At 42.3% G+C, this 24698-nt stretch overlaps 1 protein-coding gene across 5 annotated transcripts in view; it reads left to right on the top strand.

Moving 5' to 3' along the window:
- The window catches only part of IFT56 (intraflagellar transport 56), an 80507-nt gene extending 64737 nt beyond the window's left edge, over positions 1-15770 (top strand). For all 5 annotated transcript variants that reach the window (XM_073327300.2, XM_073327299.2, XM_073327302.2 and 2 more), the window contains 5 exons: positions 1265-1348; positions 2954-3023; positions 8559-8665; positions 12380-12513; positions 14299-15770. In XM_073327300.2, coding sequence (XP_073183401.1) covers positions 1265-1348; positions 2954-3023; positions 8559-8665; positions 12380-12513; positions 14299-14410 — 507 coding nt within the window. In that variant the 3' untranslated portion in view covers positions 14411-15770. The remainder of the gene's footprint in view (positions 1-1264; positions 1349-2953; positions 3024-8558; positions 8666-12379; positions 12514-14298) is intronic.
- Positions 15771-24698: the final 8928 nt, after the last annotated feature.

Genomic DNA, 24698 nt, shown 5'->3' with positions numbered 1-24698 from the left:
CAGTAATCCCCTTTATCGGTGATTGAGTTAAAACTGCATGTCTCAAAGGACGCCTTGCTATGAGTGTGCCAGCTGGTCTGAGGGCAACATACTGGCACTGATGACCATCTGGGGAGATGAGATAATCCAGGCCAAAATGAGTCCTGGGCATAAGGAACACGTTAATGTACAACTGAGTGTCTGAGAAGCTAGCTGAGATATACATTACTCAGAACAGCAAGCAGTGTTATGAAAAGATCAAGGGACTTAAGATCCAGTTCTACAAGACCCAAGATAACAATAGTGAGTCTAGTGCAGGGTAGAAAATGTGCCTGTTCTGCAACCAGAAGGGCATGGCTACTGTGAATTCACAGAAGCATTAGTACTTACACAAGGTCTGTTTCCCCCCAACTTATGTTCACTTCTGTAGTGCAGATACACCCTAACTGGGGTGAAATGGTGTTAGCTGACCGTAGTTGCTGTCAGAGTTTTTAATCATGTTTATAGCTGACCAAGTCAATAGCTGATAACAGACTCTCTTAAAAGTTGTAGAATGGACGTGGCCTTATTTGTGCTGATTCCCACAGCATAAAGAATTCTGAGGTGTAAAGTCACAGGAAGGGTAGCATTGAAATTCTCTGGCATCCAGTGCTGAAGGACTTAGAAGTGAACTTTGAGCGAGAAGGCTGGCTGTATCTGTACAAAAGGAAGTGGTGATGCAGAGAAGCTAGCTTCTTGCTTACCAAGTTTCGCTAACCCTGGTACTTTTTTCTAACCCTGACAAAACCATTGTTGAGGGAGAATATTCAGCACAGTATTATGATTCTGAATGTCACCTAAATAGCCTCACAAAGCAAGAGAGCCCCACTGCTCACTCTTTTAAACCACTGGAGAGTCGGGGCTACCTGTTCACCAGCCCGGATTTTAACGTGTAGCGGATATATGAGGGGTCATGGAGGAAGTGGCCACAGCCTCATAGCGGGTCTTAGCATGTGCAGAATGAAAGCCAAACCCAACAAAAGCTGCCGCACTGTAATTTTTGGCTTGGAACATTCTCCAAACCAACCATGATTAATACCCAGGAATGTTTCAGTTTTTATTGTAATCACAGACTCAGGATGGAAAGCCCCTCCATAATTCTTTAGCCACTGTTTGTAAATGCCTAATGTTTACAGTGTATCATTTAGGTTTTTTCAAATTGTCTGCAATAGGCTGACTTAGATTTTTGGTCTTTATTTTTAATGTTGTACACCATGATTTTCTGTCGGTCTGGCTTATTTTCCAGAGTTATTTCTACAATGATGACACTTTTAACTTTAACTACGCCCAAGCCAAAGCTGCCACTGGCAATACCAGCGAGGGTGAGGAGGTATGTACATGCTTTCTTAAAAAACAACAACAATGGAATTCTTTCCTACGTCCCGTCCCCCACCCCCAGCACACACACACACACACACACACTTTCATCCCCACACCTTTCTGATTCTGCATATTGTGTGGAAATGGATCTGCTGCTTCCTGCAGGAATTGAGATATATATCTTGCTTTCAGTGAAGATATATATCTTGCTTATTCAGAGGAGTCAGAGTCCTGCTAACCTCATATGGTTGGGTATGTGGGGATCATGCTTTGAGTGCAGAACTCCAATCTATCTCTAACTGATCAAGGAATGCTCTCTTGATCAGTGTTCTGTGTACTCTGCCTGAGATCACAGGCATACTTAGGGCTTGTTCAGGTGGAGTATGGATCACTGAGCAACAGAGACCAGATAGATGAGAGCTTTAGGTGTCCCCCTTGGAGGTGCGTGAGAAACAAACTTTCTTCCCCTGGGACGAGGAAAGAAAGAGGAAATGCTCCCCATCCTATTCAATATCATCCAGTAGTGCTTAAGGAGGTTCATTTCTCCCCACACATAGCTTTTTTTTGTGTGTGCATCTGATGTTGAATTATCTCTGAAATGCACAAAAGCAATTGGCTGCTGGGAAGAAGGAAGAGAGATTTCCCACAAGGGTTAAAAAAAACCAGAGGACAGACCAAAAAACCCCCCAAAACCCATGTGATTTTATTTTAAGCAAATTGTGTGATTTTTGAAGACCAAAAAAAACCGAAATGGTTTTATTTTGAGTTTTAAATTTGAGTCCCAGGAGCAATATGGTGACAGCTTTTTCCTGAAAGACTGCTAGAGTTGACGCAGGTAATGCACTGTCTATTCTAGCACTATGTTGATGGAGGAACATAGACTTTAGCTTTGGGTTGTTGGGGGGTTGTTATTGCAATGGTGTTCGTGGGTACCTGCGTCAGGTGTGGTGTGGATAGATGCAAAACAAGTCAACTTAGGTCAACCTAACGTTCTAGCGTAGACCTCAGGAACTCAACAAGATCACCCCCAGCCCTCCTTAGATGTGGAATGACTGTAACTCCACTATATGTTGTAAAAATCTAGTATTTTGACAGCCTTGATAAAACTAATGGTTAAGGACTGTTATTGCTAGTCCAGGAATGCTCTGTTACATACAATATGAGGCAGAGGGGTGGGAAGGGATCATCATTACAGTGAGACTTCTGGTATTTCAGAAAGACACTGATTTCATTCTTTGCACTGCATTCTAAATTAATGCATTCTCAATTGCTGCCTATGCAAACTAGTCTCTTCTCTCAGCCCCTGTCTTCCTTTATGGCTGGCTTGCTATGTACCAACACCCGCTGGCAGCTGTTCAAGTGAGGCCACGCCATAGTTTGGCATTTTAGAGCTCCAGCTAATCCCATGATAAATGTTGTATTGTTTGAATTCCCCACTTTACCAGATATACAGAGATGCCCCTGTGGATTACAATTTCACACCCTAATTCTTCTCATCAAGCTGTTGTTGAGTATTCTCTGGCCTGGGACTTGGCTACATATTGCAACAAGGACATGTCTACTATGTATATGGGAGAGCAGATGCACATAATTTTCTTTTCCTTCTTTCCTGCAGGTGTTTCTCTTGATCCAGAGTGAGAAGATAAAGAATGATTATGTTTACCTTAGCTGGCTGGCTCGTTGCTGTGAGTCACTTTACTTGCAAGATTGCAGGATGTGGATCCTCCTGTTTTGCATTAGTGTTGCCAATCCACCTTCCATAATAGTTTTTATTGTTGTGTGTGGATTTAGTACTTATGAAAGTGAAGTGCAAATAGCACTGGCTCTAGCCAGCTGTAGTGCGAGCAAGTATTGTGCAAGCAGTATATCTTTGGCTGCATAACCACTCCTATTTCAGTTCTGGCCCAACAAAGCTCTGCCAATGCACCTCCTTCCTGACCTGCAGGACCTCATTCTTCCAAGTCCAGGACATTGTCTGAGCAGAGACTGCCAATTATAATAGATTACATTAATTGCTATTACATTAATATTGGTTCGCTCCAGTTTTTACAAAATCCCTCTCATGAAAAGGTGCTAATATACAAATGATGTACAATATAAAACCTTAGAGGAATAGGAAGAGGTGAGTGGAAGGGAAAGATAGTCTAGTGGATAGGGTACCAAGCTAGCAGTCAGGGCCCTGGGTTCAATTCTACAGACTTACTCTGTGATCTTGCATAAGTCACTTACACTTGTGCCTCAGTTCCCCATCTATAAAATGGGGACAGTAGTTCCCTAACTCAAAGGGATGCTGTGAAGATGAAAGCCATTAGTGATTATGCAATGCTCAACTACTTTGGTGAAGAAGACCATAGAATATCTAGATAAATAAAGAACATGGTGGCTGTTACTATGATTATTGCTCGCCAATGTCACTTACTTTAGGTGGCATTTTGTCAATTTGAGAGCACATGGGCAGTACCACTGTTTCAGAGCAGAGTACCACAGAGGTGGCCTTTGCTACAGGCCTGTGCAGCTCAAATATGGAGACTTTTCCTGAGGCAACTCTTTCCTTGTAGCCTCAGCACAACAGTAAGAGTGTTCATTAGACTGCCCTTTTCCCACCCCAATGACTTTCAGAGCAGCAACAGTAGCTTCATTATACTGTGTTGGAGATAGGGTCACCATCTATGCTATGCCTTTCCTAGACAGGTAACTGTAGACTTCTACACCACAAACATTGACCAAACATCCCTGATTCTGCTTGGGGACCTCACAGTTTCTTACTTCATGAATCCATAACTCTAGAATATTTGGTTTATTGTGAATTTTATGTTTTGACATTTACCCATTGTGACCAGGGTCCCAGGGGAGCCACACTGAAGTTACTCAATTAGGGCAAACTGTAAAGAATGGGGCAGACAGTCCCCAAAGCTGGTGGATATTCCAATACCAAGCCAACACAAAACAGCTTCTAAAATACCTTACTGGTTACCAAGAAGCCAAAACACAGTTCCCTTAAAGCAACCCAGCCTTGGGCTTCCAGCCAGACACCCAAGTCAGATATGAGAATTACTGAAAATCTTATTCATCATAGAAGAAAGTTCTACCAATCCCAAAGGATCGGACACATTACCTCCCAGGTTAAGGAATATCTCAGATCTTACCAAAATACACACTTACAGCCAATTCTGATTAACTAAATTAAAATTTATTTAAAAAGAAAAGAGAGAGAGTATTAGTTAAAAGATCAGAATACATACAGTCTTGAGTACAGTTCTGAGATCAGTTTTATAGTAGAGATGGTAAGCTTTGTAGTTGCAAAGAGTTCTTTCAGAATTAGTCCATAGGTTATAGTCCAACATTCATATTCAGGGTGATCCAGGTGGGACTGGAGATCTCAGTCTTAAAATTGAAGCTTCCCCTGTGTAAAGCATCAAGCAGATCTGAGATAAAAAGGATCAGGACCCAACGGTTTTTTATGCAGTTCTATGTCTTCTCTTGACAGCTCGGAGTTCTTAGGCGAACAATAGGCAATCATCGAGACTTTGAAGTAGACTTATTTCCTAAGAATCATTGGTAATTAGCTACAGGGATTAACATAAGGCAATTACCTGTTTTCCACTATTCGCAGGTGATTTGCTATACATTTCAAAGAGAGATCAAAACAGTGATATCACTATATTTACAGTTCATTTAAATGTTAAGATCTCCTTTTGATCTCAATTAATAGAATACAGCAAAGACAAGAACTATTTGGTTACATTGTTAACCTCTAAAGTATATATGTAAACACACAAAACCACAAACATTATCTACCAGTATGTCCCTAAAGATTGAATTAGGGTCATTTATCCTGCAGGATGCTTAACCCTTTCTGGCCATGTGTCACACCCATGAATAAAGTTTTACCTGATGGGAGAACCCAAGATGCAGAATTAAATGGTGGTGCTGATTCAGTAGGTGATGCGCTTCCATTTAATTCTGTACTAAAGCAATTCCCTACTACAGTGCTAGGGATGCTATAAGATCCTTGTGGTCATTAAAAGATCCCATGGAACTTTCATAAGAAAAGTTAATTATTCTTGGGTACATTAGGTAATTGTAGCATTAGAAATCATTTTCTTCATGCTAAGTTTCCACTGAAGTTTCATTAGAGTTGCTGTATTCTTCCATATCTCTTAAAATGTTGAGGTGTGCTTCTAAACAGTTACCACAACTTATTACATGGGCAGCTGCTTTCAGTGGTGGATGAAATTATCCCTTCATGTGTAAAGTATATATATTACTTTGGGATCCTGCTGGATGAAAGATGCTATAGAAATATAAAATATTCTGGCATATTAATTTCTGAGTATGAGCAGATATTGTAGGAACATAAGAATGGCCACACTGGCTCAGATCAGTGATCCATCTAGCCCAATATCCTGTCTTCTGCCAATGCCAGATGCTTCTGTGGGGATGAACAGAATGGGGCAATTATCGAGTAATCCATCCCTGTCCTCCAGTCCCAGAATCTGGCAGTCAGAGGCTTAGCCATCTTGGCCAATAGCCACTGATGGACCTGTCCTCCATGAATTTATCTAATTATTTTTTTAACCAAGTTATATTTTTGGCCTTCAGATCACCCCTTGGATATTTCTGTCCTCAAATATTTGCAGGAGGCTAGAGATGCTGGAAATGCAACTAATTCAGGACTGTATGTAATATGTGTGGTCTCAAGCTATTGTACCAATTATTTAGACCTTATCTCAAAGAGGAGATGAAAAGCCATTACTGTTTCGCTTCCCAGCATGGCACACTGTTTCTCTATATGCTGTGACGGGGCAAGGCCAGATGGCTATAGAAAAGTAGTGGGAGATAGATATATTAGCTCCAGGCTAAACAAATCCCTGGTACCAGGATAAGTGAAATGGCAGCTGCTCCAGGTCAATTAAGACACCGGGGGCCAATTAAGAACTTTCCAGAAGGCAGGGAGAACGCTAGGTTGATTGGGACACCTGAAGCCAATCAGGGGCTGGCTGAAACTAGTTAAAAGCCTCCCAGTTAGTCAGGTGGGTGTGCATGTCAGGAGCTGTGGGAGGAAGTTGCACTGTTGGAGAGACTGAGTAGTACACACCATATCAGGCACAAGGAAGGAGGCCCTGAGGTAAGGGTGAAGTTGAGCTTGAGGAAGTGAGGGCTGCTGTGGGGGAAGTAGCCCAGGGAATTGTACATGTCATGTTTCTAAAAGGTCAGCTACCATAGCTGATACTATTAGGGTCCCTGGGCTGGAGCCCGGAGTAGAGGGTGGGCCCGGGCTCCTCTCCCCCCGCCCTTTGCCCCCGATTAATCACTGAGACTGGGAGGCAACAGAGACTGTACAAGGAAGGATAACTTCTCCTCACCTCCCTCGCTGGCTTCTGATGAAAATGGCTCAGTAGACTATGACCCTTGTCTCTAGAGAGAGAAGGGTTATGTGGAGGGTCACAGTGAGCCTCTGAGGCTAGCGAAATCTGCTAGGAAATGTGGGACCCACGGAGGCAAGGACAGAGCTTTGTCACAATGCACAAATTGCTAGTTGTTACTAAATTATAACGACATTTTTTCCCCATAAGGAATCATGGTTTGTGAGGTTTTCAGTGCTTAGACATCTGGTCATCATATGTGCGACTAAGACCTGTGTCCTCTCTGCTGAGTGTGCTACTACCGAAGCTGAAGAAAGAAAAATCTAGTCTGGTGTCTCAGTTTCTGCCATACCAGGAGAGTCCAATAATTACCTGTTCTTATGTACTATCTCCAATGGTGGCCATTTCAGGATATTTCAGAACAGGATGTAACTTCCCCATAATGCACCTACTTGTACAATACTATACCATGTAGGTTGCGAAGGAAGGGTGGATTTCTTCCTGACTCCAGTCGGTGGACAGTTTGTGCCCGGACATATGAGAAGTTATTGTAATTTTTAATGTAGTTATCCCTAGATTATAGTTTTTCTTAGAATCAGATAGAGAGAGGTTGGTTGTGCAGAGTACGTTTCTAGTGCAGTGTGAGGGATTTATATTGGTATCTCTGATAAATGTCAGAAATGATTGTTATTCCACTTGACTTCTGTATACATAATGCCAAGCATTCCCTCACCTTGAAGAGCACAAGAATTTTTCCCCATATTAATGACCAGTGCACAGAATGAATGTCTGGTGGAACTCTGAGAGGACATAGACACCTGATCCAAGGGGATTTTTTTCTCTTCATAATAAGAAAACATTGGGATATGCCTGGAATTAACAAGCCAAACTTTAGGTTAAATACTTTCTTACCTTCAGAGGGTCTGTTTGTGGAATTTTCTGTCTCTAAAAGTATTGGATGAAACTCTGTTACGGGGATTCATGAAAAAGTCTATTCTGGCACTTGTGACTAGTTGTGTTATACCAGAGATGTTTCAGGTTAATGGCTGGTGGCAGTTCTTGCTCACATATGCACTGTTAAAATGACCACAAGATCTATGGAATATGGAATCTATGGATCTATGGAATATGTGCACCTCATAGGGTGCACAATGGCAAGGATCTTGTGGATATTTTTATCTTTCTTTGGAGCAATGAAATGGAACTTAGAGCTATTGGTAGTATCTGAAACTAAAGAGGTTCATGTGTTGAGCTGTAGATAACCTTTTGGGTCTAAAACTCTGCTGACTTAGGTGGCTAGGACTTCTTTACTTTTGTAGTTAGTGTGTGCAAACTAAGATAATGAGAGCAATATAAACTTCAGCTTTAAAGCATAAAATGGGGATCAGGAATTGTTTCTTTCATGTATAGCATTGTATAACTAGCTACGTGTTATGGGATTTCTCTTGGGTTTTATTTCCATCCCCCTTTCCCTCATCCTGTTAAGCATTTGGTATTGTCTGTAGTCAGGGGCAGAATACCAGACTAGCTAGAGCAATGGACTGATCTAATGTGTCACCAGGCAGGATGCCACTAGATAGACCATTGAGTTCCAGCATAGTAAGTGCTGTATCTGTGAAATATAAATCTGACGTGGTGTAGATTTCATAACTCTTCTTTCTTATGTTTACAAACTGTAGCACTTTACCACCATCATTGATGTGGCTGAGGGGATGGTTAGCTTTCATTCAAACCCCATGTCTTTCAGTAGGGAGCAGGCACTTTGATGAAGGGGGTGATAAGATTACGAACATTTTAGTCCTGTTGTCACTATGGCATTTCTTCACCTTCTCCAACTTTCTATTCTCATTGTAGATATCATGAATAAGAAGCCTCGACTGGCCTGGGAGCTCTACTTGAAGATGGAAACCTCAGGGGAGTCCTTCAGTCTCTTGCAACTCATTGCAAATGACTGCTACAAGGTGAGTCTTCACTTTGAGGCCTGGTATCTAGTTTGTTAATTCTGTGGCCTTGCCTACACTCAGATGCCTTGTCTACAGCAGGCTCCTCTTCTTAAAATTCCTCACCATTGCTACTTTTAGTGAAGCTCCATAATGTATAGAGGCTGATAGAGATCTGTCAACGTTTAAACCAGCATGTCTTCTAGTTAGACTGGTGACTGGGCTACAGTAGGGCTAATCACAATTTTTATCTCTAGTAGGGTTTCAATGGTGGGAGCAATGGGAAATTTTAAGAGAAAAATCTAATATAGACACAACAAGAGGCTATACATTGGAGTTCTTTCTGGGACAGCAGATTCTGCCCTTCCAGCCCAGACTGTGAATCTTACAACCTCATCCCCCACAAACCCACTGCAGAGACCTGCTACAAGCTTCCCAAGATACACAAACAAAGGAACTCAAGCAGATCCATCATATCTGACCACAAGACTTTTACTGAAGGAATATTAGGTCTCTCAGAAACCATCCTCAAACCACTCACCGCACAAAGGCCCACCTTCCTCCAAGATGTTACTGACTTCCTCCAGAAACTCCATCATCAACATCCTCCCTGAGAACACCATCCTTGCCACCATGGATGTCACGTTCCCTATACACCAACATTTCTCACCATGGCAGCATTGCTGCCTGTCTCAAATACTTACAAGATAATATATAACACTCAAAAATCCACCTGAACGCATCACCAAACTCATCAAATTCATCCTCACACATAGCAACTTCACATTTAACAAACACTTTCTCCAAATATTGGGAACAGCCATGAGTATTGAGATGGCCCCCCCAGTATGCCAACCTCTTCATGGGCCACCTCGAGGAAAATTTTTGGAAAAATGCACCACAAAACCAATGACATACATGAGGTACATCAGTGATGTTTTCTTCCTCTGGACAGATGACCTCAGTTCCTTCAGATTTCCACCACAACTTCAACTACAACTGCCCATCCATCATACTCCCTAGAAAACAGTCACACCAGTATCAACTTCCTGGATACCACAGTCAGCTTCAGCAATGAGATCCTACAAATGACTGTACGCAAGAAATCCACAGATCACTACACTTACCTCCTCAGCTCTTGCAACCACCCCAGACACACGAAGAAATTTGTTATCAACAGCCAGGCATTTAATCACACTCAAAACTGCATTCACTAAACAAGGACACTCCACCAGAGAAATAGATCACAGTGTGGAATGGGCCATTTAGATATCCCAGGAGAACCTGCTTCAACAGAGGGTGGGAAAACCCACATACGGGGTGTCATAAAACAATTATAACCCATACATGATGGGGACCACATTCTGAAAGAAATCTTTCCTGAACCCCCTATTCTGGCTTTCAAATAACCCCCCAGCCTCACTAAGCTCATCATCAGAAGGAAGCTTCCCAAAGACCAGGACCCCACCAATTTAAAGTGGCACCAGGTTCTGCCAGAACAACAGATGCAAAACCTGCAGACATACCTCCCTTGCTACATTGATCAGTACCCCCACACAACAAACCTTTCAAGATCCATGGGTCCTACAGATGCCTAGCACATGTGTACCTCATCTAGGGCATCATATGCCGCACTAACAACTATGTGGGTGAAACCAGACAATCACTGCACTTTTACGTGAGCTCTCACAGGAAAATGATATAAGACAAAAACATCATCACCCCTGGCAAACACTTTTCACGCAATGATCACTCCATATCTGATGTCACAATCCTCATCCTCAAAGGAAACCTTCACAACAGCTTCAAAAGAGGAGCTTGGGAATTTAAATTAAATAACTCTGCTAGACACTACAAATCATGGGCTAAACTGAGACAGTGGTTTTATGGCTCATTATGATTTCCTATGCACCCTACTGCCTGCTAACCCTTAATTGTCCACTTCCTTCTAAGAGGTCTCCTACAGCATGTGTAAACCCCTTAATGCTTAACAGTCTGTCCCAACTTGTATTGAGTTCATATGGTTCACTTACTTTCCACAGACAAAGAAGAGCTCTGTGAAGTTCAAAAGCTTGTCCCTTCCATCAACAGAAGTTGGTTCAGTAAAAGGTTTTACCTTACCTACCTTGTCAGTCTTAGCACAGATGCTCTGGTGTTTATTTTTCCACCTTCAAAAGTAGGTACAATAAACTAAGAGATGAGATCAATGTCTTCAGCCTCTAGCACTGGGATTCTTGCCCACTCCTTTAGATTGAGAAACAGGCCATGAAAGATTTCAAAAGCACATTGATAATTGTCCTGTGATAATGTAGCAATGCATTGCTGGAAATTGTCTTTCTCCCAGGACTGTGTGCACATGTGTTTAAACTTTTTTCACTCTTATGAGAACAAATATGAAGCTAAATGCTTCTGTGATTAGATACCCTTTGAGGGAATTGAGGCTATGTTTCCTGATTAATTTCCCACGGGTCCTCCCCACTAAAATCAAGGCCGTGTCTAGACCAGGATTTAAAGGTAGGTTGTTAGCATGTGTTTGCTAACACAGGCTAACTAATATGTTTTAGAAGTCTAGTGTAGACAAGGGAGCATATACTTGAATGTGTGCTAAACTGCCCTAGGCTTTAACTTGACCAACTAGCATATATTAAAATATACACTGCCTTATGTACCGTAGACTTTTAAAACATGTTAGCACATTACACCTTTTAAACCCCACCTAAGAAAAGGCCCAAGAGAAGAAATGAGTGTTCCCCATCTGTACTTATCCAGGTGCCCCATGACCTATCCTGCAAGTAGATAACTAAGGTGGACTAGTTGGGTGTACACATGATATTCCCGTAGGTTCAGGAAAGCTCAGAATTGCAACTCTACTGCATTTGATTTTTCTTCTACTTTTATAGAGAGGGGTAAAAATTAGTTCTGAATTAATATCCCAGCAGCCTTCAGATCTGTCTTTATGACCATATCTAGACTAGGAAAATCCATCATGTTTTAAAACTTGGATAAACTTATTTTAACTAACATGCTTTTAAACAGGAGTTTGCACCTAGGGTATACAGGGAAGGTCATGCATAAAGACTAGGGCTAATTGGAAAAAAAAAATTGAAATTGACAAAAATAAGGGGATTAGAGACAAGGTGGGTGAGGTAATGTCTTTCATTGGACCAACTTCTGTTGGTGAGAGAGACAAACTTTTGAATTTACACAGAACTCTTCTTCAGGTCGACGACACTGTGTAAGCCTTAAAGTTTCTCTCTCACCAACAGAAGTTGGTCCAATAAAATATATTACTTCATCCCCCTTATCTCTCTAATATCCTGGAATCAACATGGCTACAACATTACATACAAAAATAAAGGGATGCCATTTTTGACTAGCTCTATTAACTCATGTTAGTTGAATGTGGTTTACCTAGTGGGGAGTCTAGAGTTGATCATGACCAGTTAATAAAGGCCACAACTTGGCCTGTCTATACTAGATTCAAAGTCCTGTTTAAAATCACGCTAGATAAAACATCATCTATTTTCCTAGTCTGTACATAGCCTATGTGGAATTGGAATGTACCTGTTCTAGTTACAGACTACCTGGGAAGAACAGGAAAATGCATACTATTCCTATGACTTGTTCACACCAGACAAACAGCATCAGAACCAGCCCGTAACTTTGGATCTCATTCTGTATGGGCAGTCTTGTGACCTGAAATGTGTAATGTTTTTTTTTTTTCTTCCTACACAGATGGGCCAGTTTTACTATTCAGCCAAAGCCTTTGATGTTCTGGAGAGACTGGACCCTAATCCTGAATACTGGGAAGGCAAGAGGGGTGCCTGTGTGGGCATCTTCCAAATGATCTTAGCTGGCCGAGAACCCAAGTACGTACCGTTGCTGTGTATGAACTTCTCTCGTTAGTCTTCTGTTCCCAGCTAGCTGTAGCTAGAACCACAGTGACAGCTGCTTTTGTGAAGAGATGCATGACATCAGGAACAGACGTCCCCTAACCCTCCATTTTTTTTTTTTTGTCTTTTGAAAGAGACCTGTGCTGCCCCACTAGTTGCACACTCAATAACCATTTTTGGTCTCTATCCTCCAGCCCAGCAGGGACAGGATATGTTATGGAGGATAGTCCATCAGCTAGTGCTCTGCAATGCAGGGATCCCAAATAGGTTGCTGGTCATTGTTCTTGTAGTAGCTAAACTACAGACGCAGCATGCTTATTCCCTAAAGGCAGGGAGGGAGGACCTCATTTCACTGATATGGGAGAGGTACTGATGGCTTGTGGATGGAAGTCTATCCACTCCTCCTTGGTCTTGGAATTTCAAGGATGGCAGAATTAAAATAGGTGGATGGTTACTCACAACTCCAGAAAGGACGAAGAACATATTTCTGAATGATAAATGAATGTTTTTAGTGAAGGCCCAATCTCTATTTCTGCAAATTTTGTTCAGTCCAAGCTTAGCTTGGATATTGGTTTGATTAAACCTCCAAGAGAAAATAGGAAATGGTCCTTCCCATTGATTTGATAGATTGTTTTGCTTTTGGTCTACCTCACTGGATAGGGGAATGGGGGAGGATAGAGGGGATGCCTTCTGTTCCTGTTCTGCAGTAAAAAGTCTACTGTGCTGCTGGGTGACCAAGCTCTGCAAGCAGTGGCATTAACTAATGCACCGTCCAATTTTCCCTCTGGCAGAGTTCCTCTACGTTTCGGTTAAGATTCATATAATCTCTAGAATTCTTATTTTTCCCCCCATTTGGGGCCACACAGAAGAGGAGTTGCAGTTGCTTTCTTAAATGCATACCTTTCAAGAAAACAGGAGCACCCATAGCCCTCACATCTGTTACTGTCTCCCTTGTATGCCTTCCATTTTCTAACAGTGCCCCTTACTAAGGTAGTGCAGATACACTAGTCCATCTCAATCTCTGAACTGGAATTGAGTTAATCCTTCCACAAAATCTGAATTCTGCATGGAGATGGCAGACATCTGAGAAACAAACTGATATACTTATTATGTCAGGTCTTGTTCCCCCTAAATGCAAACCACCTCAATCTATGAATTAATTCATCAGATATCTCTAGCTAAACAAGATTTGATCTGGTTAGTAGTTGAATGGGAACCCTCCAAGGAAAACATAGGGTATTTCAGGGAGTGATGTTCTGAAGGAAGCACTCTTCTTTCTTAGTAATCAAAAATACATAATGCTTCATGTGGTCAAAACGCATTGACTAATTAGTGCTGAGTGGTGCGCCAGTGTTGAAATAGGGGTTGCTGTGCTGTTGAAGTTGTCTGTCAGATGGCCTGAAAAACTGAAGCTCTAACAATTTGCCGTTAAATGTCTTGTGGCATTTTTTGCAAGAGTAGGAATGTTAATTTTTATATCCTGGCAAGCTACAATATGAATAATAATTTTTTGCTGATTTGGAATTTCCCTTCTAGTTGCAACTAGATACAGTATTCTTTATTTCTTGACTCATACAATTGTGTAGGTTTACTGTGGTGTTTATTAGCTGTCACCTTCCTCCTCAGTTGTAGGTGAAGTAGATTGCATACCTAGAGTCTGTGCTTTGCAATCCTTCAAATGTAAAGATGCACCAAAATTTCAGCTGTTTCTAGCCAAGTGATCGTCACCCTGCTTTAAACCTTTGTCTTCTGTCTTCTCAGAGAGACACTGCGGGAAGTGTTACATCTCCTAAGGAGCACTGGTAACCCTCAGGTAGAGTATATCATCCGCATCATGAAGAAGTGGGCCAAAGAAAACAGAGTGGCTGTCTAAGACAGTACCACCAAGAAAACCAGGTCAGATGCCATCTTTTTGTGCATAGCTGGAGGGCATGGAACCTAGCCCCTCCCCTTCATTCACCCTCCCTCCCTCCCCCCCCTTCCTTGTAGTCTTCGTTTGTAGCTGGCCTATCATCAAACATTAAAGAGACTGCCAAACTCTCAAATGGAGCAAAAAGAGTACTGCAGTTGGACTGCACAAAATTTCCATGACTTTGATATGAAGGATTTCTTTTGGACAGAAGGGATTTGAATTCCATGCTCTTCCCACCCAGATCCGAGTGGCATTTTTTCTGTTCTACATCAATCCCAGTGTCTAGTTCAAGGGTTCTCAACCTTTTTCATACTTTGATTCCAATGTTCAGCAACTCAAACTGCCCCTCACAGGCACTCCAGACTCCTTTGCACCAGCTCCCACAGTACTGCATAAGATGTACTGTGGCAATTTGAGAGGTTTATATTTTAAAATAGTTCTTCTGGCCTCCAAAGAAGAATCATCTTTAAAGTAACTCAGCAAATCTGCTTCAGCACAAGAGTGGTGATGGCAAATGGAAGAAGGATTGTGTTATCTTAGTGATTAACTTACCATTAACAGTTAACATGTTTTTAATATTCCTGGCCTACTTCAGGGTGGAACACACCACATCCTGAGCAACATCCATTTTGAGATGGATCCTGCTGATCAATTTATAACCTCTTTATCTCTTTCCTTTTTGTCCAAAAGGATTTGCTGTCCCTTGGCCAAAGTCAGATTAATTCTGAACATGAAGCTAATCAACCACGAATGCAGGGCCCCAGAATTGCTTACTTATTTTCAAGGAAGATAGTTACAAGATATGGGGGATTGCTTTTCAAAGCATGAGGTTCTCATTGGCTGAGCTCTTTCTTGCTATAGAACCTGATCCTGCAAATATTTGTGCATGTTAGTAAATTTGCTCATGTGCGTTGTCCCACCAGTTTACCTCTCGCATCAATAAAGTTATTCATGTATTTTTACAGGATCAGACCCTTCGCCAGTCACTACCTTAGACAGCAATGTATCATGTGTTTGCTTGACAGTTTTGCCCAGCAAATACTCTGCTGTGTTTCAAGGTGGTCTGGAAAGGGAACTGGGGAGAATCCTTTTCAGAATAGACCACTTAATCCTAAAGGAGATGAAATTCTAAGAAAATGCACAATGGATATGATATAGAAATTAATTGTAGGGCTTACAGTACATAATATCTGTACATTATTTGTGAAGGAAAAATTACTTAACTTACAAAGTATTTTTGTACCTTGTGACAAGATATTTCATTGAACACTATGATGTCTGTACCTTGATTAAAGCTTATATTTGGATTTTCAGTCTAACTTCTTGCTTGGCTTTGTTGCCTCATTATGATGAGGCTGGCAATTGAGATGGCAAATTTATTTCACTGCAGCGGTGGGTGGATGTGTGATTGACTGACTGCCAAATCAGCATTTCATGGTCAGATGAAGATGAACCATGTTAAAGCAGACTGGCCCAATGGCCTATGTACTGACCTTTGATGTTAGATCCTGAAATGAAGGTGGCTGGATAACCCTTATATTTGTAAGTGGTTTGGTTTGGTTTTTCTTACTCCAGAAGAGATTCTGAATTCTCCCCAGCTTCTAAGGAGTAGGCGCCTAACTCTGGGGAAATCACTAGGCCTCTCTGCTGGAGCTCAGGAACTTCAGTTACCTTTTATCATCTCACTGCAGCAGAGACAAAGGTGTTCCTCCAGCATGGCCAAGTCTTCAAACAAGAACTTCCACCTGTATCACTTCCACTTCCACCAATGTAATGTCTGGCATGATTTGATAGGCTGTAGGCCACTTGTTTTATATGAAAAAAAGGAAAGATTCCATTTTAAGGAGCCCACCATGATAGTGATGGGAATAAGGTCCTCAAACCGTGACAGGAATAAGGGTAGGGTCACCATGTTGCAAAAACAGACCACATAATGGGTCATAAATGCTGTCATTAAAGGCAGTTACATAAAACATTCCATTTGTAAGAGGCATTTTTATTTTCCTTTCCAGTTTAATTAACTTGGAAACAGATTGGAATGGCTGCTGTGAGCCTTGGTTAAAGCTACAGAAAAATCAATGTGGTGGCTTTGTGACAGATGTTAAATGCAGCTAATTATTCTATTCACTGATGCTTAACCAGCAGGAAACCCTGATAGCCTCTAGATCCATTGCAAATCATGTAACAGGGTGGGGGAATCTTCCCCAGCAATAAATTTTAAGGCACTGCAGGCTGGTAGACAACAATCATAAAATCGTAGGACTGAAAGAGACCTTGAGAGGTCTTCTAGTCTACACCCTACATTCAAGTCAGGACTAAGTATTATCTAGACCATCCCTGACAGGTGTTTGTCTAAATCTTCAATGATGGAGATGCCACAACCTCCTCAGCAATTTATTCCAGTGCTTAACTATCCTGACAGGAAGTTTTTCCTAACGTCCAACCTAAACCTCCCGTGCTGCAATTTAACTCCATTGCTTCTTGTCCTATCCTCAGAGGTTAACAAGAACAATTTTTCTCCCTCTTCCTTGTAACAACCTTTTATGTACTTGAAAACTATATCATGTCTCCCCTCAGTCTTCTCTTCTCCAGACTAAACAAACCCAATTTTTTCAATCTTTCCACATAGATCAAGTTTTCTAGCCCTTTAATCATTTTTGTTGCTCTCCTCTGGACTTTCTCCAGTTTGTCCACATTTGTCCTGCAATGTAGCACCTAGAACTGGATGCAATACTCCAGCTGAGGCCTTATGAGCGAGGAGTAGAGTGGAAGAATTACTTCTCATGTCTTGCTTACAACACTCCTGCTAATACATCCTTGAATGATGTTTGCTTTTTTGGCAACAGCGTTACACTGTTGACTCATATTTAGCTTATGATCCACTATGACCCCCAGATTCATTTCAGCAGTATAGCGGTCAGCAGGTTTCCAGTATAGGGTGGTGTTTATGTGACCATCGCTTATTAGCACTGTAGTGTCCAGGAAGTGGATCTCTTGTGTGGACTGGTCCAGGCTGAGGTTGATGGTGGGATGGAAATTGTTGAAATCATGGTGGAATTCCACAAGGGCTTCTTTTCCATGGGTCCAGATGATGAAGATGTCATCAATGTAGCACAAGCAGAGTAGGCGCATTAGGGGACGAGAGCTGAGGAAGCGTTGTTCTAAGTCAGCCATAAAAATGTTGGCATACTGTGGGGCCATGCGGGTACCCATAGCAGTGCCGTTGACTTCAAGGTATACATTGTCCCCAAATGTGAAACAGTTATGGGTGAGGACAAAGTCACAAAGTTCAGCCACCAGGTTTGCCGTGACATTATCGGGGCTACTGTTCCTGATGGTTTGTAGTCCATCTTTGTGTGGAATGTTGGTGTAGAGGGCTTCTACATCCATAGTGGCTAGGATGGTGTTTTCAGGAAGATCACTGCTGGATTGTAGTTTCCTCAGGAAGTCAGTGGTGTCTCAAAGATAGCTAGGAGTGCTGGTAGCATAGGGCCTGAGGAGGGAATCTACATAGCCAGACAATCCTGCTGTCAGGGTGCCAATGCCTGAGTTGATGGGGCGTCCAATATTTCCACACAACAAAAACACTAACCCAGGAACCTATCCTTGCAACAAAGCCAATTACCAACTGCGTCCACATACCTATTCAGGGGACACCATCATCGGGCCTAATCACCTCAGCCACAATATCAGAGGCTTGTTCACCTGCACGTCTACCAATGTGACATATGCCATCATGTGCCAGCAATGCCCCTCTGCCATGTACATTGGCCAGTCTCTATGTAAAAGAATAAATGGACACAAATCAGACGTCAAGAATTATAACATTCAAAAACCAGTCGGAGAACACTTCAATCTCTCTGGTCACTTGATTACACACCTAAAAGTCGCAATATTACAACAAAAAAACTTCAAAAACAGACTCCAACGAGAGACTGCTGAATTGGAATTAATTTGCAAACTGGACACCATTAAATTAGGCTTGAATAAAGACTGGGAATGGATGTGTCAGTACACAAAGTAAAACTATTTCCTCATGTTTATTTTTCCCCCCTACTGTTCCTCACACGTTCTTGTCAACTGCTGGAAATGGCCCATCTTGATTATTACTACAAAAGGTTTTTTTTCTCTCCTGCTGGTAATAGCTCACCTTAACTGATCACTCTTGTTATAGTGTGCATGGTAACACCCATTGTTTCATTTTCTCTGTGTATATAAAATCGTCCTACTGTATTTTCCACTGCATGCATCCGATGAAGTGGGCTGTAGCCCACGAAAGCTTATGCTCAAATAAATTTGTTACTCTAAGGTGCCACAAGTACTCCTGTTCTTTTTACCTTAAAGACTCATTCTAAATCCTAACCTTTCAGACTAAGCAAAATTTGAATCAAATAGTTTTTCTCACCCCACTGGATGTCACAGGCAGGTTACAGTTCCTAATACACAGGCTGAATTTTCTTCTCAGTCTTGGACCAATCTCCCCTGTTCAAAGTCTTTGTGTTCCCAGCATTCTTCTTGCCTTCAGAGTAGGTGGGGGAGGAAAGAGATGGTCTCATGATGCCACTGGCCCTTAATTTATACTCTCGATTCATGTCCCAGGAAAGACACTGGCCCAAACATGTCCTGGTGTGTCTTGCTGAGTCACAGAGTTGAGCAACCTTCATTGTGTGGTGCTTACGCAACTGTCTCTTACAGAACTGTAATTCTCTTGTTTACAATTCTCCTGCTGTTCAATGGCTCGTGGTGGTCGCTTAACTCCCATTTGGGGGTGGGTCACCCCCTTGTTGCCACTGGAGAGCCAGCTGTGGTCATGTCCCAGACTCACAACATATTTCAGTAACAACTATATAGCAAAATCTCATAACTTCATACACAATTTTATATATATATATACACACACAGAGAACAATGAGTTTTAGCAGATCATGACCTTTCATATGATGTCTTACAAGGCATGCTTTGAATGCAATATCACAACCATATACAGATGATGAATACCGAAGTTACTGGGTGCTGCTTTGAGGTACAGTGCATCACAGCCATAGTAGTTTTAAAAAAACCTTTACAAAAACATTTTTATAGATAGTTTCTTCTATCCCGGAGTTTTACTTTACTGGAAGGATCTGCCCAGTTCTCCAGGTTTCAAACATTGCCTGTCATGCCGGGAGGCAATACAGGTGAGTGCCTTGGGGAATATCATATTTCCTAAAAGTGCAACTTCTGTCATTAAAATCTAGAGACAGAAAAAACAAGGAGATCAAACTTTGACCCCTTATGATGGAGACCTCACTGCATCCAGCGTTTGACCCAGGCCAGGAGACCACCCCCCACTCCCTGTATGCCAGTTTCTGAGTAAGTCCACTGAATCCAAGCCTCATTCCTCAAGGGTATTTAAGAGGAAGGTCCAAGATTCCTCTTGTATGACTCCCAAAGACCATCCTTTGAGTTCTCCGGGTAGGAATTCTACCTTGAAGAAGTCATGGTCTCCAATGACTCATCCATTTTAGCACTCATTGCTCTCCAACCTGGTTCCTACGAGACTGCTTGTTCCTCAAGTACCAAGTGCTGTCAGACCTAAAGTCAGGCTCCAAGAGGTCACTGGTACTGTCAGTGGAGCCGAGGTAGCAAGAAGAGCTCTACTTCTTCTCGGTATCAAAAAGATCTTGAGATCTGTCCACTTGAGATCTGATCCACTTGAGATCTGTCTGGACTCCTCTCGGAGCAGTTGAGATTCATGGTACTGTCAACTTCCTCAGCCACTATCGCTTCAGCGCAGGCCATGGATGCAGTACTGACAACATTCTTGGTACGCAGAAGCTTCACTTTCCCCAAGAGTGCTGCATTCACTTGCTGTATTCAAGATGCCTGACTCACCACTGCTCTGCTCTGACATATTCTCGGTACCACAGACTTCCAGATCTCTGGACATTTGCTTGGTACTGATGGTTTCATCTCATGCTTCTTCCAGTGCTCCACTGGTACAGAGTGATTTGGAAGAGGTGAATTCTGAAGATCTTGCCTCAGTCTTCCAAATATCTGTGCAGGGCTCTCCTCTCCATTCTTATAGAGACCCCTTTCCTGAGGTCTCTGAAGAGACTGGTGCCACTCGTGAGAGATTGCCACAACCACCATCTTGCTGGTATGAACACCCATGGCTATTTCCACCCATGTCATATGCACCGTCTCCTTGGCCTCCTTGGTCATACTGACCCTTGTGTATCCTATCATCAGCAGTTTTCTAGCCCTCTAGCACCACCTGTCACAGTGATAGACAGCCTTCATCACCTTCCCTCTCTAGGAGACTGGAACCTCAGGAAGAAACCTTTGTGAAACAGAAAGCTAGAGCTGATGAAGATGTCTCTCCACTAGCCAACATCTCTTTTTCATCCCTGGATGAAGCAGTTATGCCAACTCCTCCATCCTTGGTAGATCATTTTAAACAGTTTCAGGAACTAGTCAAGAGAATTGTGGACTCTTTGCAGATCCTTCTTGAGGAGGTTAAAGAACCACATCATAAGCAGCTTGACGTCTTCCATACAGCTTAATCTACCCGCATTAGCCGACCTGTTAACCTTTGCAAGGTCCAGCAGGGCCTTGTTATCTGGCACACCCTAGCCACAATTCTGCCCATATAGAAGAGAGTGGATAAGAAATACTATGTTCCATCTAAGGACTCAGAATTTGTATTTTCTCATCCCTCTCCTAACTCTTTGGTGGTTGATGTAGTTAACAAACATGGAAGGCACATCTTGGACACTCATGCTAATTCTACACCCTCTCACAAGGACCATAAGTGCCTTGACCTCTTTGGTAGACATTTGTATTTATCAGCTACTTTACAATTCAGAAACAGGCATTAATGGTGACAATACAATCATACAAGTTATACCTAGCTGAACTCTTTTATTGAGTACCTACCAGCTGAACATAGAGCGCAATTTCAGGCAATTATTGCAGAAGGACATCTTCTCACTGGAACATCCTTGCAGGCTTCTCTAGACACTGCTGATGTTGCTGCCCATTCAGTCTCTACAGCAGTAGTTATGAGGAGGGACTCCTGGCTCCAGCTCTCAGGATTTACAAAGGAGGTCCAAAATATGGTTAAAAATCTACCTTTTGATAGTACTAAACTGTTCATAGACAGCACAGACAAATCTCTGTGCGTGTTAAAGGACCCTAGGGCCACTTTGTGTTCTCTCGGGGTCTATACACCTGCCCATAAGGGAAAGTTCAGTAAGTCCCAGACAGAGCAGAGATCCTGTCCTGCCCAATTGTCGAGCTCCCAGAGATCATATGATCCTCAACATAAGAGACAGAGGTTTCAGAGAAGAAAACCACCCACTTCTCAACCTTCAACCTCGCAGCCTTCCATCTCCAAGCACCAATTTTGATGGGTTGGTTGAGGTCTTGAGTTACCATCCCCATTCTTACTAGCTGCATCGATTCACCCGCCTTCCTCCCTTTGGCAACTGCCTTTACCACTTCTGGCGGGCTTTTGAGTCCATAACTATTGGCAAGTGGGTTTTGGAGATAATCTCCACAGGGTACTCCATCCATTCAACTTCTCTTCTGCCTGTGAGCCTCCCTACCCAATCCCTTTTCAGGGACCCCTCTCATGAGAACCTGCTACAACAAGAAATATATTCTCTCCTACTCTTGGAACTGTAGAATCAGTCCCATGCAGCACAGAAGAAAGGGATTTTATTCCAAAATAAGAATGGCAGTTGGAGACCTATCCTAGATTTAAGTATACTCAACACCTTTGTGAAGGCACAAAAATTCAAAATGGTGACACTTGCAGCAATAATTCTGTCACTAGACCAAGGAGATATATATTTCCATATAGTGATCCACCCATCTCACATAAACAATTCCTACATTTTACTGTCTGTCAGGATCATTTTCAGTACAGGGTGCTCCCTTTTGGCCTATCACCTGCTCCAAGGATCTTTTGGAAGGTTATGTGAGTGACAGTGGCACATCCCCTCAGAAAAGGAATTCTGGTGTTCCGTTATCTAGATGATTGGCTTCTGAAAGGTTGCTTCCTGGACATAACGTCCGGGCAACTTCAGACGCCACAGACCTCTCTTTCAAATTGGGCCTACAATTAAACATTCAAAAATCCATGTTGACCCTTCACTCCCTCCCGGTTCAAAAGTTAGAATTCACAAGAGCTCATCTCAGTTCAGTACCTCCCAATGCACAGATTTGTGGGTATATCCAACATAGCCAAATCAGCCCTCAATCTCTAGCCAAGAACTGTCTTCAGCCATAGGGGTACATGGCAGCTGGTATTTTCATTGTAGATCATGCAAAATTCTAAATGTGTTGCCTTCGGGGTGGCTCAGGACTGTTTACCAAACAGACGCAGTCTAAGTACACTACTTTCCATACCCATCTTCATAAAGGAATCTCTCGGTTGGTGGAAAGATCCTCACAATGTTCATGCAGGAGTACCTTTCGCCTACCCTTCACCAATGGTTATTGTAACAATGGATGCACCTGTGCTGGGGCGGGGAATACCTCTGGACACTCACACGGCCCAGGGCAGGTGGATGCCTCAAGAGACCACTCTGCACATCAACCTCCTGGAACTCAGGGCTGTCAGATATGCCTGTTTCCAGTTTCTACGATTAATCAGGGGCAAACACATAAAGGTCATGATGGACAACATGTCATTCATGTTCTACATCAAACAACAAAGAGGGGCAAAATCCCCCTCTCTCTGCGCTGAGGCTATCAAGCTTGGATTGGTGCATACGCAATCAGATTGTCATCACAACATCTTATCTTCCAGGAGTTCAGAATGTGATTGCAGTTACAGTCAATAGGCACTTTTTTCAAGACCACGAGTTGGAAATAGATTCCATCATACTGCACCACATATTCCAGCAATGGGGCATCCCTCAAATAGAGCTGTACGCCATGGTGATAAACAAGAAATGCATCTGGTTCTGCTCCAGAGGTGGCCTGGGTCATCGATCCTTGGGGGATGCCTTTCACCTTTAGTGGCTGTCGGGTCTATTATACGCATTCCCCCAACTTTTCTAATATCCAAAGTTCTCCTCAAAATAAAAAAAGACAAGGCCGAGTTATTCTAATAGTTCTGATCTGGCCCAGACAGGCGTAGTTTCCTTACGTGATACAGCTGGCTGTTTACTCACCAATCACTTTCCAAGCCATTCTTCATCTCCTCTCCCAGAAAGGCGGGAAGATCCTTCACCCTAATCTCAGACTTCTTCCTCTCAAAGCATTGCTGCTCGATGGTTCACGGGATTAAAAATAAACTGCTCAGAGGAAGTAAAAAGAATGCTATTACACAGCAGAAAACAGTCTACATGCTACACTTACTTCCAGAAATGGACAAAATATGTCTGCTGGTGTGACTTCAAACACATTCTACTAACAACCTCATCGCTGCCAGATATACTGGATTACACCCTAGAACTCAGGGCTCTTGTGGAGATCTGTTAGAGTCTACCTAATAGCCATCACGGCTTTCCATTCTCCAAAGAAAGATTATTCTGTATTTGCCCATCTAATGACAATGAGGTTTCTTAGGGGCTTTGGAAATCTCTTTCCACCAGTCAAGCATCCTACTCCAGTTTGGGACCTCAGTCTGGTTCTTAAATTCACTACAAGATCACCATTTGACCAGAAGGCTTCCTGCTCACACACTCCATGTATGAAATGATGAAAATAGCATTTCTTGTAGTCATCACATTGGCTCAATGAGTTGGGGAAATAGGGAACCTTATGGCATATCTCCCTTTCACAATATTTTTGAAGGACAAGGTCACATTATGACTATATTCCAAGTTTTTACCAAAAATATTTTCCAAGTTCCATATTAACCAACCAATTTATGTTCCAATCTTCCACCCTAAACCTTGTGTAGGTAAAGAAGAGGTGCTGTTATATACACTTGATGTCAGGAGAGCCCTGGCCTTCTATCTTGACAAGACTAAGCCTTTCAGAAAGGCTCCCAAATTATTTGGCTCAATCGCAGACAGATCAAGTGGGTCTGCAATCTCTAAACAGACTTTCCAAGTAGATATCTGACTGCATTTGTTCTTGCTACCAATCTTGTAATATTCAAGCATCCTTGTTCATATGAATTCACTCTGAGGTTTGTTTTCACCTCTGCAGCCTTTCTCAAAAATATTCCCATCACTGAAATATGGAGAGCCGTGACTTGTACTTTTATACATATGTTTGCTGAGCATTATGCAGTAACTCACAATTCTGC

Source organism: Lepidochelys kempii, chromosome 1 (assembly GCF_965140285.1).
Source record: "Lepidochelys kempii isolate rLepKem1 chromosome 1, rLepKem1.hap1, whole genome shotgun sequence".
NCBI classification, from domain to species: domain Eukaryota; kingdom Metazoa; phylum Chordata; order Testudines; family Cheloniidae; genus Lepidochelys; species Lepidochelys kempii.
Note: the sequence above shows the minus strand (reverse complement) of the source record. Positions and strands in the feature narration are given on the sequence as shown.